The following is a 17,847-nucleotide window of genomic DNA, read 5'->3' on the forward strand; positions in this document are numbered from 1 at the left end:
CCTTCGTCCTGTCTCTGTCTTTACTTTTTTGAATTCCTGCTTAGTTCTTCCTTTGGGAAATTCAGAAGGTTTTTTTTTTCAGTTGTTTCGTCACAGACTCGGCTCTCCTTTTTAGATGTGTATGAGAGTGTGTGTGTGTGTGTGTGAGTGTGTGTGTGTGTGTTCAGGAGGCATATATGTGTGTGAAAATAACTGGGGAGTCAATGGCCATACTCACAAAGCCCTGTGTGAAGATAAGAGCATGGTTATCCCCCTGTGTGTCACTACTGAGCAGACTAATTGCACTTCTATATTGGTTACTAATAGCATGAGCTCACGTTTCTCCCAGTGGGCTACTAGGGTTTTGTGAATATGGACCTTTTTTGCATTCACACACTGTATTTGCTCCAGTGTGTGCCCAGATTTTCTATATATGTACATTTCTTTGGGCCCGTATGTGTGTATAACTATTTGTAGTGTACGTCAAGCTGTCTGACTCAAAATCTCACAGGAGCACAGCAAACAAGTCAATTTGTTTCCCAACGACCTCCTGGTGACCCCTATGTCCTGCTCTTTGATTGGCAGCCCATACACCGTCGGCACCTCTGGCTCTGATGCCGCCGCCACCCTCTAACACAACCCCGTTGAACAGCGCCGGCCGCCTGCAGATGCAGCTCCACCTGCACGGCCTGCAGCAAAACGCCACCGACCTGCGCAAACAGCTCAGCCAGCTACGCAAAATGCAGGTATATGCATCAAGATTTCTTTTTTTTTATTATTTAAATGTTTCTTAAAGAGCCCGTTCTCTCAAATGACTATTTTAAAAATACATTATGGTGGTATCAAGCCTTCTTCACTGTTAACCTGCAACATTATGCACTCTACATGTGGTCTGGTATTGTTGCTCAGAGAATTTCATCATGCTGAATGTATGCTATATCGTTTTCAACACACACGTGTGCTGCGTGCACGATCACTGGCTTTTGATGTTTATTTGATCTTCACTTCAATGCTATATACCTGCAGTAACTGACAACGTGCAGGCTCACCTAGCTGCACCGCATGACACATCGAGGGCATTGTACCCTTTGAGAATTAATAATGAAGTGGAATGAGCTTCTACAGATACACAAAATGGATCCACAACCAGATGAAATGCCACAATGTTAATGGAAATGTGGAGATTCGCTCCTCATTTATTCCATTTATCTCTGACGCCATGGTTACTGCAGGGAGAGATGATGAGATAAATGCTTTCGGTGGCAGTTGAGAGGTTTCAAGTCTCTTGCAGGGGAAAAGAGAAAAAAGGCCTGGGAGTGACAGATGATGGGCATACTGTGCTTTTATTTGTTCCCTGACAGCCGTCACAAGGGCTTCTTGAACGGGCTAAGCAGTGAGACAACTGTGCTGTTCCCACACGGGGCAGTTTTGCTGAGTACCTGCATGTGTGCCCAAGTGTGACCTCTAGACCTGTATAGTTGCCCGTAGTGATGGCCAGGGGCTTAAATTTTACATGCCTCTCATGAATTATGCAGGAGAGACAGGCAACTGGGAGAGAGGGAGCCCAGTGCTGCAGGATAAAAGCAAAAATCTGCATGTATATATCATTTTTTTGTTATCATATTCCCTGTGTTTGGGATGATGCATCTGCAGCATCAGTATTGGTAGTATGCTGGGGAATACTGGGGGAATTTTTAAAACGTTAATGATATTGTTCTGTTGTTTCACTTCCTGGAACATAAGGCCGATCAATTATTCATTTTTCTTGCTTACCAGGTGTTTTCATCTCGGGGAGTTGTATTACACGCAGTATTCCTGTAGAATGCTCCGTTCATAACGCTGAGAGGGAGCCAAGTTCACGCTCAGTGCTTCTGTCATGGACAGCCTTCGTTCTCCTCAGGGCAGCCGGGCTTCCTGGGTTATTATATGCACACGCTGGTAAACACACACACAACACAGAGGGAACTACTCGCTGCTTTTAAAGGGACAGTGCACCACAAAAATCCTCCTCCATGAAGGGCTATTAATCAATCTAGATTGTGTTGCTGTGAGGCTTTGGAGGTATCGGCCACAGAGGTGTCTCTCCAATATAATGGAACTAGATGGACGAGATAGACGGACTGAGATGGCAGATTTCACAACTTCAACAAGTATTCTCAACAGGCTAGCGATGCTGAATTAAGAGCAATAGTATCTGTACTGTTGTGTTTGAATGTGTGTGTGTGTGTGTGTGTGTGCGTAGATGGAGAACCAGGATTCAGTGCGAACTCTGCTGAAGCGGACAGAAGCGGAGCTGAATGTGCGCGTGGCCGATGCCCTGAGGAAGCAGGAGGATCCTCTGCAGAGACAGCGCCTCCTTGTGGAGGAGGAGAGACTCAAGTACCTCAACGAGGAGGAACTTATCATCCAGCAGCTCCAGTCAGTGAAGACTCAGTATTCAGGGATAATGTCTTTTTGAGTGAATCCTCCGAAACATTAGTGATCAAAAGAAACGTATAAGTTGACAGTTACCTCGTTTAAGATGAGACCTATCGCATATTTAGTAATTGCTTCGACCGTGACAAAGTTCATATCGGTTTTATAATGAGATGACTCACAGGGTGACGCCGTGATGGGATGAAATTGTAACTGTAATTAAGCCCGGCGTAGAGCAAGATGCTTATTAAGATCTGAGGTATGAGACGGTCCAGCAACTAATTGAAGAGACTGAAAAACGGGAGCAGAGAGCTACCTTGAGATTTAATAACCAGATAACTTGCTTCTGTCTCATATGTGGAAATGTTCTGCTGGTAATAAGTCCCGGATCTTTCCGTGAGCGGCAAAAGGTTTCCTGAATCTCACTCCGAGAGGCGTTTTGATTGCAGACTAATTGGTTGAACCGTTACATGATCTCTGCTAATCAATGTCTCTTATTCAGCCGGGCTAATGGCCAATTTATTTTGGTTAATTATACATGGAGTTTTCATTCATTACATAAATTAAGGCAGATTTATATGACTTAAGGCTAAGCATACCAGACACACACTCACTATTAGAGCTGAACAAACTCACTAATTTGTACAGATTCTCTTTTTTAAAACTTTTGAGAGCCCGTCCTCACTCCTCCAGTTCATCTGTCCAGAACTGTTGCTCTCTGCCAGCTGATTGAGGGACGGTCTTCTGGCCGAAGTTTTGCTGAAACTCAAATCTGTGTCATTTTGAGAGAAATATGCAGTGGGATGTAAGTGTAGTGGAGGAATCCCTGGTGTTGAGCCTTCTGTCTGTTCCATCTCAGTGACCTGGAGAAGTCAGTGGAGGAGATCCAGAAGGAGTCGTCTGTCAACCACAAGCTGGTGACGGTGCAGGAGCTGGAGGAGAAGGCCACTCTTCTGAGGAAACTGGGAGAAACGCTCACGGAACTGAAAAGTGAGTCATGCTGGCACGAAGCAGAACACACAGGCGGTTTATAATGCACTAATTACCCACCAGGGCGATGATTATCTTTGAGTCACCCTCAGCTGCCCCGTCAAACATTTAATCAGTCAAATTGCTCGTTGTCTTAATGAACTCCCTGACCATCTGCAGGAGCTGAAACATTTGTTTGATGACCACAACCGGGCTTTCGACACCTTTTTGACAAGTGAAACTCGTTTGGGGGGGAAATGTGGTCTCTTCTCGTGTTTCTCCATACAGATCAGTTCCCTGGCCTGCAGAGTAAGATGCGGGTGGTGCTCAGGGTGGAGGTGGAGGCCGTGAAATTCCTGAAGGAAGAGCCACACAGGCTCGATGCCCTGTTAAAACGCTGCAAGACCATAACTGACACCCTCGCCACCATGCGCAAGTATGAACCCGCCCCGACGGACAGCAACAGTACATTTCTGCTTCCTAAGGCGGAATGAAAGAAGCAGGATCTAAATACAGTCCTTCTAAACTGTCCCTGTATTGACTTCGTTTAAAAAGCCGTATGAATACAGATGTAAATGCTTCTGTGTAATTCATCCTCACATAGTGACACTTACAATGAAATATGTCCAGCATAAGCTGACGTGAAAACATTTGTGATCAATTCGAGGAAGGCTGCCAAATTGTGTTTTCACCCCTTTGTTTGTGTGTCAGCTGAACATTGTGGGGTTTTTTTATAAAATGCGGTGGACAGACAGATATTATTGTTGAATCAGATCAGAGATTTACGGCGTTTAAAATGTGTTTTGAAGGGAAAACTCTGGCAGAGATCCGAGAATTGATTTTACAGTCATAATGTATGTAGAAGTAAATGTGTCCTGAAGGGTGAATTTATGCAACTCTTGTTAAAGTGACCGCTTGGCTTTATCGGTAACAACCCTAATGAAGGCTCCTTTCAGCCAAATGAATAAATACTTCTTTAATTGTGTGCTGAGCGTGGACTGGGACTTTTAAAATGTGCCCTTCAGCATTCTTTCATCTATCTCACAATCAGCCGTGTGTCCAAAAAGCACCCTGTATTCTGGTTTAATTAACCTCACTGATCAAGGGAGCTTATCAAATTATTTCTCTTTTTCTTTGTGGGTAAAAGAGAGAGAATTGGTGGAGGTGTCCAACCTTCACAGTGTTTTGAGCTTTAAAGAAATAAAAAGTTGTTTTCACAAGTCATGGATTATTCAAGTTTCAGTTTGAGATGATTAATGAGTTCATCTTCCGTGTCTTCACCAGACAAGCGAATGAGGGCGTGTGGAAGAAGCAGGAGGACTTCTCTAGTCCTTCATCCAAGCACAACGAGGACTTGAGAAAGTATTCGGACTTTGACGTCTCCACCAGCCCGCAACTCACCATCAACGACCTCGGGGGATGCAACAGCCTTTCCAACTGGAGCCCCCACTCCAGCCTCAGCCGCGGCCACGGGAACCTGTCCGGTGCCCTCAAGGACAATCATCCTCCCGTTCCCCACAAGGGTAAAGCCTTGGAGGAGCTGGAACGCCGTGCTTTAGCTGACAAAGCTTTATCCGTGGAGGTCCGACTGGTAGGAATGATTTCTGCTGTTTTTTCTTCTCTGGTTCTGCTCACTTCAGTCTGTATTCCACACAACATCGTTCCAGCAGCACTGCTTTGGTTCAACGTCGGTCTCTGCCACTTCCACAGGCAGCAGAGCGGGACTGGGAGGAGAAGCGGGCCAGTCTGACCCAGTACAGCGCCCAGGACATCAACCGGTTGCTGGAGGAGACTCAGGCCGAGTTGATGAAAGCTATCCCGGACCTGGACTTTGCTGCCAAGCAGATCAAGCCCTCCTCCAACACACCATCCGCCCAGATCCCCCAGGGTGGGCTGGGAAGCTCGGAGCACCGTGTCAGCAAGCCCCAGCACAAGCTCTCTGGGAAGGAGGGGGGATCCCGGCGTGGCTCTGGTGAGATGGAGGGCTCAGCTCTTCAGTCTGCATCAAGCAAAACCCGTGCCTCTTAAAACTTTCTTTTTCAAGAGCTAGCCTGTAGCCCTGTAAGAACAGGATTATGATCTTTCTTGTTCAAATTAATCCAATTAAAATTTCAATATTTTTACAAGCCCTACAGGTCATCAGATTTACTCAGATTTCCCTCAAATACTTCAAACCTGAGATACAGTGTGAATTTTGAGTTCAATAGGTCACTGGACAGATCATTCAGCATTGATTACAGCTGGTTTTACACACTTTACATATTATAATCTCTACAAATTAGACACTTGTTTCTAAAATACATGACTCCTTTTATCAAGATGCCTGAATTTGAATGATTTTCTTTTCCAGATGAGCTATTAGTACCACGATATCGCACAGAGAAACCCTCCAAGTCTCCTCCTCCTCCGCCACCTCGACGCAGCTTCCCGTCCTCTCCAGGCATAACCAGCCGCAGCGGAGAGCCCCTCATTCCTGGAAAAAGTATAAAGGTAAAGGAGAGAAAATTCACTTTTGTTTGTGCATCACATGACATAAGGAGTGTGCATTTCAAACAATGAATTGTCAAATCCACAAGGATTTCCTCGGATGTAAATATGAAGGGATTAGGGATCAAAACTCTGTGTGTAAAACGTTGAAGCTGCAAGCTTGTGACACCGGCTTCAGATATGCTAAAAGCTTCTTTTTCTATTTGTGCTTGCAGAAGTCTGAATCTGATGAGACTGAAGCCCAGAAGCCGCATGTAAAACTGAGGAGGACCGTCTCTGAAAACCCCCGTCCTGCGTCTACACCCCCCACACTGGCCTCCGGAGACAAGGAGGAGGGAGAGGAGGAGAGAACCGCTGCCGAGTTGGAGGTAAACTACATCGTAGGTTGCATATTATGTTGATATCCTCAGTAGGCCGTTGTTCAACGGCTCGGAAAACTGCACTTTTTTATTATTTATGTTACGTCCTCAATCTGCTGCTGGATTTTTTGCACGCGCACACGTACTGGCGGAGCAGGCGCGCTCGCCATCGTTTACCACATGTTCAAGCAGCAGGTGCCATATGTCTCGCCTGCCCCTGGCACTGGGAGAGCCCAGAGATCACATACTGCTCAGTCACACACATCATCACCCAGGGCTCACAGATCACGGACTGACAGATGGACCCTGATAGCTGCTTGGACTGGGTTTGAGATGGCCTGCCTGGAATTTGATGGAGTACAAAGTCAACAAAATCAGATGTTTATTCAGTGGTTTTCTGTTTGTTTGTTTTTTTATGAACGCTTGTGCACCTCCCTTTTCCCTCCCCAGCTGTTTGAGAGAGCCCCACTCAGGCTCTCTTTTCCCCTTCCCCTGCCTGTTAACCACCACAGCAGGAATAGTGTATCCCCCTGCAGGATGGACCTGCTGCACCCAGCGGCCCCGAGCACTGAGGTAACACGCTGGTTGACCCTGAGTGCCGTGGGTTGCTGCCCTCTTTCTCCTCCTCTGCCCTCCACAAACATAGAAACCACTACTGCCTCTAGCCACATCCTCTCCCGACACTCTTAATGTGTCCTCATGCCGTGTTTAAGGAATCCCAACCAAAGACATGCAGAAAACACCAAAGCAGACTCTTATTCCCACACAAGCCTCTCGGTAATCACATTTTTGTAGTGAAATTGCATTATGTGTCTTAAACTGGTGTGGAGACTGAATAACTGAACAAACCAACCACCACCGGATCTAATTATTTGATAGTGTAATCATTTTTTTTTTTTTTTTTCCACGCACAACTTGAAGTGAAAGTTGCATTAATCAAACGTTTTTGGGCCGTTCGGGGACGGCAACACATTCAAACCTGCTGACATACACACATCAGCGCATCGCCGGCTTGTAAAATGAGCAGATAGTTGCTTACTTTACGCATCCAGCAGGCAAGGAGCAGCATGAGCACTGATTTGAGAGTTGCTCACCACCTGATGAATATTCACTCTGATTCGATCTTTCATAACAACTGGGAAATTATTAGACTCTTAAGTGTGCGAGGTGCTCAACTTTTATCAGCTAGTTGCTTATTTTGTCGACGGGAAAGTCATAAATCATCTTTTTTTTTTGCTGGAAATAATTGCTGAGACACAAACTGAGACACATTGAGTTCCTTTGTACAGTTAATTTCATTATTTTAAGTTATGTCTTTATACTTTTGCACCAATCAACACGTCAGAGTCCTTCTAAGTGAACACATCCAGAGCCCTCACATGTTTACTCACTCATACTGCTGCTTAGAGGAAGTGTTTAATGTAAACCTCCAGTGCTTTCCTCACTCTTAGGGAAGGCTTCCCGTCCCTCACATCGTGTTGACAGAGTGTTTGCCGGCTTCAGAAGATCCCGTCAGAGACTCGTATGGGAGTCCAGCTCCAGACTGGACTGGTCATAACACCGTTTACCAGACTAAATGTTCCGCAGAGAGGGATTCCTTTGGAAGCTGTCGCTTCAAGGAGGAGGTGGAGTTTAAACAGGAAGTTGCCCTGCTGGTGACGGAGCTGGAGGTGAGGGTGGTGTCTCCTGTTGAGGTCCGGGAGCTCAGCAGGACTCTGGGAGATGCTCTGCACACTCTGATTATTTCACCACGCGCTGATGAAGTCCCTGAGGTCCCGCTGAGAAGGCGGCCTCTCCTTGTGCTCCTCAGAGAGGAGAAAACCGTCCGGGAAGCCTACAGGCTGCTGCATTCCCTTTTCGAGTCGTCCAAGCCGGCGCCCAAACCCAGAATAAAATCCTCCCTCCACTCGGGCCAGCAGAGCTCTCTGTTGGAGGCTCTGACGAGAGGGATAGAGACGGGGGAGAGAGTGCTGACTCTCCAGCACAACACTGACATTACGATTCCTGGGGTACAGCAGGAATCGATAAACATCGCTCCTAACTCCAGCGGGTCTCCTCGCTCCGGTGGAAGTCCGTCCAACCAGATCCAGAGGACGAGAGAAGACATCCGATGCAGCACCTTCAGGAGGCTGGACAGCTTGGAGGAGACGATTCGTGAGCTAGAGAACACCTTGATAGAGATCGGCGGCCAACCGGCTGCAGAGACCAGCAGGACTCCGGCACAGATGACGGGCTGTCCGCCCTGGGAGACCGGGAAGCCCCCGGTCCCTCCCAAGCCGTCCTCTTTCAGCCCAGCATCCATCCAGGTTCATTGCTTCCTGCTCTGAAGCAGCATGCTCTGTTTTCTTTCTTCACTGCTTCACTCTGGGTGACTGTGGGATCTTCACTTTCAATCTTCTGATGTCTGCCCCCCCTCCTCCCCCCCGACTTAATCACCATCTAATTGCATTCAAAATTAAATGTATGTAATAAGGGACAGACAACAGAACTCCTCTCTTACTTGTCTGCTCTGTGATTAGTGCTGGAGCTGCTTTCCTGCTGAGTTGGTAATTGTTTCTTTATCGATCCGTCCTGGCATGTTTCTGTCTGTAAACAATCCAGCAGATTTCACCTTTTTATTATGCCAAATAAAAATAAACGCATAGATAATAAGCATCTTAAAATTCCTACACTTTACTTGTCAGCTCTGTCTTCTCATCTATCAACTGTCTTTACCTCATAAATAGTTATTAACTATATATTGATGTGTCGAAGAACATCTGCTGATTTTCTATATTGTGTCACATTATCATTGCTCAGATCAGAAGTTCCTTGTGTTTCCAGAACAGAGAAATAGAATAAAAATATGATGAATGGTGGATAAAAAATGTGAGCATCATTATCAATCTTACTCCTCCGGATCCCGCGTGAAGACAGAAATCTATCTCCACATCTAATGACCACGTCTCAAACTCGTAGCCGTCTTTCAACTCACCTCCACTCGACTGTAACAAGGAAAGATTAGTGATAACCAAAAGACGTGTTGCGTCCGCGTGGCAGGTGTCCTGACAGCGAGCGTAGTATTCCCCGTTGCTCCTGATGTAGCCGCCCACTCAGGGCCGGGCTTCAATAATTGACAGTCGCATTGTCATGGTGAGTTTCATCCCTCTGATGTGCAGCCAGGGAGCGTTCCCGTAGGCATGGCTGAGGATTACAGCGTCTCCGCGCATTATTTCGTCACTTCTCAACTTCAACATCTCAACGTGAACCTTCTTCCTGCTCTTGTCCAACGTTAGCATCTCCTCTCAAGGCCCATTAGCGTTACGTTTTTGCTTAGCACATTAAATAATGTATTAAACACGCTGTATATTTCATGCAGCATCTAGAGAAGAATAGTGTCGGAGGTTTCTTTGCCTTTAATTACCGGAGCAGAGACAGATAGCTGTCGTACGCTCCTAAAGTTAATCTTTTATTCGTTTTATTTTTCCAGCTAATGTCGTGTGCAGAAGAGTCCCAGTGGGAAGGAAATTTGACTGACTGTGTATTTGTTTTTGTGCGTATTAGAGAGTAACTCAGCAGGAAAGATCATTAAACACACTGTCTCGTGGATGCTGCTGTGAGCCGAGGCTACGCAACGTCAGTTTTGATGCTGCGTTTTTCCCTTTTCTATCTTCTCCTCTTTGTCATCTTATACTGATGGATGGTGAATCTCTGAGAAGTGGCTTGTTCAGTTGTATCAGCTACACGCTCTGATCTTTAAAAAAAAAAACCCTCATTGGTCTCTGTGACACAGACTTGCCTGCTGGAATCATAAGCTGAACGGAGCGTCTGATGTGTGTGTGATGCGTAAACCGAAGAGGAGAAATGTATGAGAATGTACTGTGAATGCAAGGTCTGATTCACACGTCTCTCCTCTCCTTTTCACAGGGAGGGAATAGTTCAAATGTTGCCAAGGCCCTCCACTCCTCGGCTGCCTCCAAACTGAAGCACCTGCAGCAGAACAGCACAGACAAGACTAAAGGTGGCAGGCGAGAGGACTTCCTGAAGAACCAGGGCCAGCACCAGGTATTATATTTAGATTAAGCTCTGTCGAGGCCAACGCACGCCTGATCTGGCAGCGCGTCAGCAGACTGAATATATATGCTGTTTTACAGACACTCTCTGTATTCGTTGCCTTTTTTTTGGCAGCCAAGGCCATAACCATTCTTCAGAAATAAATAAAAAAAAACAAGGCTTGCACCGAAGAGGGGTGTAAAAATAATACATAGTGAAGATGATGTTATATTAAAAAAAATACATTGCGTTTTCTAAAACTGGGGCAAAGCGAGGCAATGATCTGTGTCTGCTATAAATCAAGAAAAAGATGGGAGAGAGGTTTAATGGCACACTTGATGACCTTGGTGACACAGAAACATTGTGTTTTGTTATAAAGTCTCCTGAACGGCCCCCGCTGTGTTTTACACACCAGATCAGGCATGAGTTGACCTTTACCCTCATGCTGCACCTCCACCCCGTCCTCTCTTTACCCCTCAGTCCTGCTGCACCTCCACCACGCTCCACTCCTCAGCTTTGTTTCACTCAATGTGGAATATTTAAGATTAGAAATAAATATATGCCATATATGAAGGCGTTATGTCAATCTGGTCCAGGTCAAAGGTCACTCTTACCTCATAAAACATGTTTTAGTCAATAATAATTCAAAATGTTGACAATTTCACACAAATGTCTAATAGGTTGAAATGAGGAAGTGATGACGTGATTATTAACTACAACGTGATTTGATAAATCGATTTTAAAGCCAGTTTAGCTGATGATTGAAATCCTTCGATGATGCGGCGTTGAGTATCATTATCATGATTTTGTAGAAATCGACCAAAGAGTCTTTCTGGAGGATAAGTGCTTCAATTATCTAAACTAGTGCTACAAAAATGTATAGTTGTAAAGTCTTATACATTTACATATAACAGGCAGTTAAAAGTAAAATGAAGTTTAAGTCCAGAAAACGTGCAGAATCCCTGCTGAAGCCTCTTTCTATAATGTTTTAATTTGCCTGCATCTCCGGGCTATAAAATAAGGTAAAGGGCTGGACATAAGGATGCTTGATGGCCTCCGGAGGCGAGGGAATTGAACCGTTGAAGCATGTCAGTCCAGTATAGCCAAGAGAGGCTTTTTTTTTGCCTCAAACCTGTGCACAGGAGGGGGGGGGGCTGAATGTCAATGTAATTTGAAAAATAACAGGAGCAGTGGAGTGGACCTAAACCTTCATACCCCACCGAATTTGCAGAGCATTCAGACACGAATTCAGTGCTGCAGATTGCAGAGAAATGAAAGCGTTAGGCAGCGGAGGGAGATTGGAGCGATGGCGACGCAGTGAAGCTTTGGTCGCTTCAGACTGAGAGGAGATTGGAAGGAATCTCTGCAGTGCCACGTAATAATCGCCTCTTGAGTCACTGGCAATCACTGATTATTCAATATGAAGAGGACAGCTCTCTTTTTCCCCGCCATTAAGTCTTTCACATTTCCTCTTCTTTATGTCTCTTTCCTTCCTCCATTTTCTGTGCTCCCCCCCCCTCCGTCAGTCTCTCTTATTATCTGTCATTTGGAAGCAGAGTGGTTTCCAAAATTAGCCCCCTATATATCGTTATGAGGCTCACACTGTATGTGTTAAAGCGAGCGGTGGCCACTCAGAGCTAATTGTCAGCGTGGGAAGTCGGCAACAAGGTGGCAACATGTCACAACTGCATGATGGATGGCGAACAAAGAGGCTGCAGCTTTAAAAGCACGTAAACAGTCACCGAGAACTGCATTCTGGGGCATTTTCAAGTAGTGTAGTACTCCATCACTGGTGTATTATTACTACCAATGTGGTAATACTAGCTTCACTTATCTGTCTACTACTACAGAGGCACAGTGTTGTTTATCAAATAAATATCCCCAACAAAAAAAACAATATTTACATTGTTAAATAATTGACATTAAATACAATTTTAATTGGAAACAATTTAAATAGTTTTTCATCAAAATGATGATACAATACAATTCTGGTAACATGAACAAAAATGATGAAATAACCTCACATAGTGATGTTGTCTTGAAATATTTAACAAATTCTTGGATTTTTTACATATTTTACATATATTTTCATATATTATTTCATTAATATGTTTATTAATTTATCATTGGATGCTCTGGGGCTCCTTAAACTGGAGGTTTGAACTCTGTTAACCACGCGGTGTCGTGTACTGTAGCACGAGCTCAGATGAAAATGCGAATCACAAATATTTTAGCACCCTATTCAAACCTTAATGAATCCAGCGTTTTTCCACAAGCTGCTGCTTTTCAAATCGCTTCTCCTCGGTCAGATTCCCCGAGCCTTTAATGTCAAACACATCCTGACAATTTAGCTTACAGATGGATGGAGCCGAATCCGTCTTCTGAATCATTAGAAATCCAGCATAATGAAACAGCTGAGCGCGGAAAAACGCACTGATTATTTGCATCCTGTCTCATCACATTATCAAGCCGGCTGGCTCATTTGCATACAGCTTTTAAGAGCTTTCCTTAAAAAAAAAAACTTTTGCTTACTCTGTGTTCACTTCACCTTGTTGTTGTTGTTGTTTTTTTAAACCCGTCACTGACATTGTGCTTGTGATCTTTTTGAAGAGGAATCCTAATCGTGGCAGCTGAAATTAAAATATGAGAATTCTCCATTCTGTTTCATGACTCTTAAGTAGGCATCAGAATATATTTGTGTCAAAACAGCCACAGTCGTCAGCATCTGTCTGCCTAGGATCCACATATTTATGCCTTATTATTGAGAAATCATCCCCCCCCCCTCACCCTCATTCCTCCCTCTAACTCACACCTGCTGACCCCCCCCTGACTGATACTGTTGTTCTGACTATCAGACATGCCCACCGTGGGTGACCGCGCTGCTCGGCCCACACATGAAGGTAAAACCCATTTCTTCTCTTTAATCTTCCCTGGACATAACTCCCGACATGCGACCCCCCTAACTTCTGCCCTACTTTATGACTCCCGTTGGTGTTTTCTCTTTTGTTGCCTCTGGTCATAGAATTACTGACACTTCTAGGGCATTAGCGCACCATTTAAGAGCCTCCCAGTGGTCCCGCCCCCAGCTAATACATCTAAATGTATGAATACCTTTAGCATCAGTGGCATTAAATATATATGTTAAGCCATTAAAGCCAGCTGGAGGAACAGTTAAAGATTTTATGACATCACAGCGTACCTTCTGCAATCAGCTCAAACGAGATGCACAGGCGTCGCTTTTTGGTTTTTATGTGTCTTAACTGCCTATTTCAAGTTACCCCCTTTTGTTCCCCCTCAAGATAAAATATGCTACCTGAATGAACATTGTGCCACTTGACTAATGATAATCTGGGATTTTGGCACAACGGCTTTAGTTTAAGCACCTGGGGAGGCGGATCCCTTGGTCCCCGTGGTCTATCCCTCCTGGACATGCCCCCCCGCACACAATCTAGTTCAAATATACTTTGTCATTGGAGCAAAACAGTCGGATTAAAATGTTTAAAATGATTTAAACTTCCTTTAGGTAACTAAAATACCACAGCAGTACATCGCTTTGCTCCCTAACTGCGGTCGTACCTTATACAACCCCCCAAAAATCCAAGCTGTCCCCCCTCGTGCTCAAGTCTTGTTAGTTTGGGCTCCGATGTTATCTGTGTGTGTTAATTGCAGGGTTTAAAATGAGCCTTTCTGATGCTGCGCCGTGTCGCTGTCACTGAAGCTTTACTCAGACGGGCCTCGCAGCATTCCAGGCATGAGGATCCTTCAAATCAATGTGCTGGACGCGAACTGACAGTTCAAAGCCACGCTTTCTCCCCATTTGCTTTGGCGCAGTTCAAGGAGGGCATGACGACGTGAATCACTTTCACGCCACAAAAAAAACCCCCATTTCTCCCGTTTTGACCTCTTATTACTTCTGGCGGTAAAACAGGCTGGTTAAATGTGCTGGCCATGAGGTCGGGGGTTTGTGGAGACCCGTCCTGGGAGGCTGGTGCTTTGGCAGGCAAGCAGCGGTGTGCGTGAGATGAAGGGGCTGCTTCCCCGCTGCACTCACGGACCAGAGTAAATGTGTCGGCCAGGCTTGAGAGGAGTTCCTCGGGCAGAAGGAACAGCCCCGCTCTCTGGGGACGTTTGGCAGCACAGGCTGGAACGGCAACAGAGCAGGTGAAAGCTTCCCAGCAGTGCAGTCTAGACTAGCGCACCTGCTCTCCTTTCATACACAACCAAATCCCATAATCCCCCAACAATCGCATTTCAAACTTTTAGAGCCGCTGTGAAAACTCTCCTCCTGTTGCTTCGCGAGCAGAAATAAAACTTTCCTTTCATACGTGACAATGAGAAAAGTGACTCTGGCTCTTTCTCCTGCCCGTCTCCACCCTGTCATCACCGGCGCGCCTCCTGCAGATAACGCTTACAAACTGTTCCCGTCGGATGCATTCACCTCCGCTCCACCTGCAAACAAAGAGACAAATACGTGTTGTGACAAATGTGTTACCCGTTGAGTTTCATACTGTTGGAACATTGCCATCTGCTGACTCATCCCAGCATTACACCAAGGGACGTGTGATGCTGCCGTTCATCACAATATTTTGCATTTTATTTTAATGAGTTTAAAAAAACAATCATTAAAACATGTCAAAATAAAAGTGGTCAACACCACTCCGTGTTGCACCCCATGACCAAAGAGGTGTGTTTATCAGTGGTCTGGTCGTCATGTGTCGATGGCAGTCTGTCACATGGTTTGCACCACACATGCTGATATCAACCTGAATAACGATCTCCTGTGTTTGTCTCTTGTTCTGTTCTCACCTCTCCCCTCACCCTCCCACCCCCTCCACCACACCTTCCTCCTGACACGCGTTCCTGCGGCCGACCTCATCCACCCCATGTGACCCCTCCCCTCCCTGCACACCTCCCGTACCTGTGGTCCTGCAGCAGTGAGCAACCTTGTCCAGCCTCTTTAGCCTCCTCCTCCTCCTCACCCGACTGGAGAGCTACACATCCATCCGCCCCCTTCACTTTATCAGCTTCTTGTCCACTCCAAAATCGACGCTGACCCTCAATCTGTGTGCATTCGTGGATGTGTGTGTGGTGTGTGTATGGTGTGTGTGTGTGCAAGCATGCATGCACGGGCATGTTTGACTGTATTGGTAAAGGGAAGGTGCTGCAGGGGGGACAGTGCCCAGCCAATTTGAAGACTTTAATTTTTCATGATTTCCCCTTCCATCCCTGAAAACCTCCACTCCCCCTCCCCCCTTCTGTGTCCCTGCTCCACCCGAAGGCCTTGGGGACCAACAGCACCACTGGCAGTATTGAGCCATACCTCTCTGGTATCAAAACGGGACTTTTCTCAGGCCGAGTGCCCACAGCAGCGTCTGCCCCGGGCCTGAGGAAGTACCCCCAGGAGGGAGCGAAGCTCTCCCTGACCGCCTCTCCCAGCCAAGCCAAGGCCTTGCTGGCCAGCCTGTCTGCCTCCGGCCTGAGCGCCGAGGCCCTGCTCCTCTCCTCCACCCTCCACCAACGCCGCCTTCTACGTGAGCAGCGAGCCTCCTCCCTGCCCCTCCCCAGCAGCCGGTCCTCCCCCTCCACTCCCACCGCTTCCTCCCCCTCGTCTTCCTCCTCGCCCACCACTCCGACCCCCTCCCTGTCTCCCTCCTCTCCCACCACCTCCACCTCCCTCACCCTCTCCTCCGCGGCTCCCAAACCCAGCGGTTGTAGCTCCAGCCTCCACAGCTGCAAGGAGGCAGGCAGCCAGCGTGTGAATAAGAACCTCGCCCCCGGCAACCCTCGGTAATGAGGAGGAGGAGGAGGAGAGGTCGATCACCATCACATCACCAACCATGAAGGAAAGCAACTACATTATTGGAGATTCCAGCGTTGTTTGGTGTCCTATATTCATTCAGGACTCTTCTCCTTGGACACGTGAACTCTGATCTGGATCTATAGCTCCTCTGCAGTTTTCCCACGCAGTCGTACTGCCAGTTGCCAGAGAGAGAGCCTCCCCTCCTACCAGCTGCCTGCTCCAAGCCGACGCGATCCGGGTGGATTGACTGACAGCGGCGGTGTCGTATAAATACCCTCACATCGTTTCCTGGACAGTGACTTTGACCATAGAAAATAGAGCTGCGTACGTAGTTGTATGTGTTCAGGATAGTATTTGCTCTCACTTACCTGCATCACCTGGCAGAATGTGCTCCGGAAAAAGAAAAAAAAAGAAGTAAATCAAAGGTGATGATTGTGGTTTCAAACTGTTCTGTGTTAAAAAGGGCATTTGTGGCTTTTTCTTGCATCACCTGTGTGTTAAACTCTGAACTGGTGCTATATTTTACCCTCCGTTTGTACACACTGTGTAAAGAGTTTACATGAACGTCACTCCCCTCCCCGACCACGTGTACATTCCACTGTCTGAATATTTATAAGGAACGCAGCAAAATTGAGGAAAACGATTATAGGACTTTTTTTTAAATTTCATTTTAAAGTGACATGTATTCACAAAAAGCACATTGTAAGGAGCACATATTTAAAAATAGAACCAGGATGTTGGGTTTCTGAAACGCGGTCGGAGGAACGGTGACTTGTAAAGACATGTTGAATTTCTGTAAATGTGTGTTCACTAGTTAATTATGACAATCAGGATGTTTCCACGGTGGCGTCTTACAGCTTCCTCTCGTGTTTTAGCACCTAACACATCCTTCCCAAAGACTCAAGCACACACACACACACACACACACACACACACACGATGAATAATACACACAAGCTGTTCTGCACTTGTAAAGCCAAGCTGTTTGCAGAAACTCGTTTTTTCTTGTGTGTTTAAGTCACATCTGTCGCACCACTGATATCTAGTAGAGCACTCTGGTTAAAATACGCCACATCCAGCAGAACCACGACTTCACCCTCTAAGGAGTCGGATCCACAGAGCTGGATCAAGTGGTTTCTTCTTGGGGACACAAGGTTACTCAAAGTGTTCGGCTGTTTTTATCGTGAAAAACGTCTTTGAACGAGTATAAAATGGATCCTTCGCTGCAGTGAAATGATCGCACTTCAACACTGTTTTCCAGCTTTTTGAAAGACAAAGAAAGTTAATCAGCACACATGTAGAGACTTAGATGAGGATGTGGAACTACAACGCAGCCTGTTTCCTCTCACACACCTCTTTTTGACCTTGTGAGTCTGCTTTTTTAAGCACAAAGCTACGAATGTTGAATGAAGGAAAAGGAATCATCCCCTCGTATTTCAAATACCGCACGTTTCCGTTGCCTCATTTTCTTACCTGCATGCTGAAACGTTTATGAATGTTAGGCCTTTGTTGTGCCTCGATGACTGTAGATGAACTCCTCATTATTTAAAGCACATCAAAGGCCTGTCAGTGATTCCCTCGGTGTAAACCCGGCACAAGCAACCATTCTGAAGCTCCCCGTCTTGTGTTCTTGCCTTAAGGCGAGCCCACTGGGAGGGCGACGAGGTCGAACGGACAGTCGTAGACTGAGTGATTCTTTTTTTTTTCAGAATTGACTGTGTGAAATCGATTCTTTGTGACATTGAGATTAAAACGTGCAAAAAGGGGGGGGCGATGGTGTCAAAGAGTAGAAAGCTGGAGGAGAGG

General features: G+C 46.1%; 1 protein-coding gene across 2 annotated transcripts in view; it reads left to right on the forward strand.

The window, feature by feature from the left end:
- srcin1a (SRC kinase signaling inhibitor 1a) overlaps positions 1–16,940 on the forward strand; it is an 85,431-nt gene extending 68,491 nt beyond the window's left edge. Inside the window, exons 11-21 of one of the 2 annotated variants that reach the window (XM_084036313.1) lie at positions 565–725; positions 2,222–2,397; positions 3,254–3,384; positions 3,652–3,799; positions 4,648–4,954; positions 5,074–5,335; positions 5,714–5,853; positions 6,066–6,218; positions 7,661–8,515; positions 10,116–10,253; positions 15,520–16,940. In XM_084036313.1, the coding sequence (XP_083892439.1) occupies positions 565–725; positions 2,222–2,397; positions 3,254–3,384; positions 3,652–3,799; positions 4,648–4,954; positions 5,074–5,335; positions 5,714–5,853; positions 6,066–6,218; positions 7,661–8,515; positions 10,116–10,253; positions 15,520–16,032 (2,984 nt within the window). In that variant the 3' untranslated portion in view covers positions 16,033–16,940. The remainder of the gene's footprint in view (positions 1–564; positions 726–2,221; positions 2,398–3,253; positions 3,385–3,651; positions 3,800–4,647; positions 4,955–5,073; positions 5,336–5,713; positions 5,854–6,065; positions 6,219–7,660; positions 8,516–10,115; positions 10,254–15,519) is intronic. The other variant, XM_084036314.1, reaches the window with a different exon arrangement.
- The last annotated feature ends 907 nt before the right edge of the window (positions 16,941–17,847 follow it).

This window comes from Eutrigla gurnardus, assembly GCF_963514095.1.
Source record: "Eutrigla gurnardus genome assembly, chromosome: 20".
Lineage (NCBI taxonomy): Eukaryota > Metazoa > Chordata > Actinopteri > Perciformes > Triglidae > Eutrigla > Eutrigla gurnardus.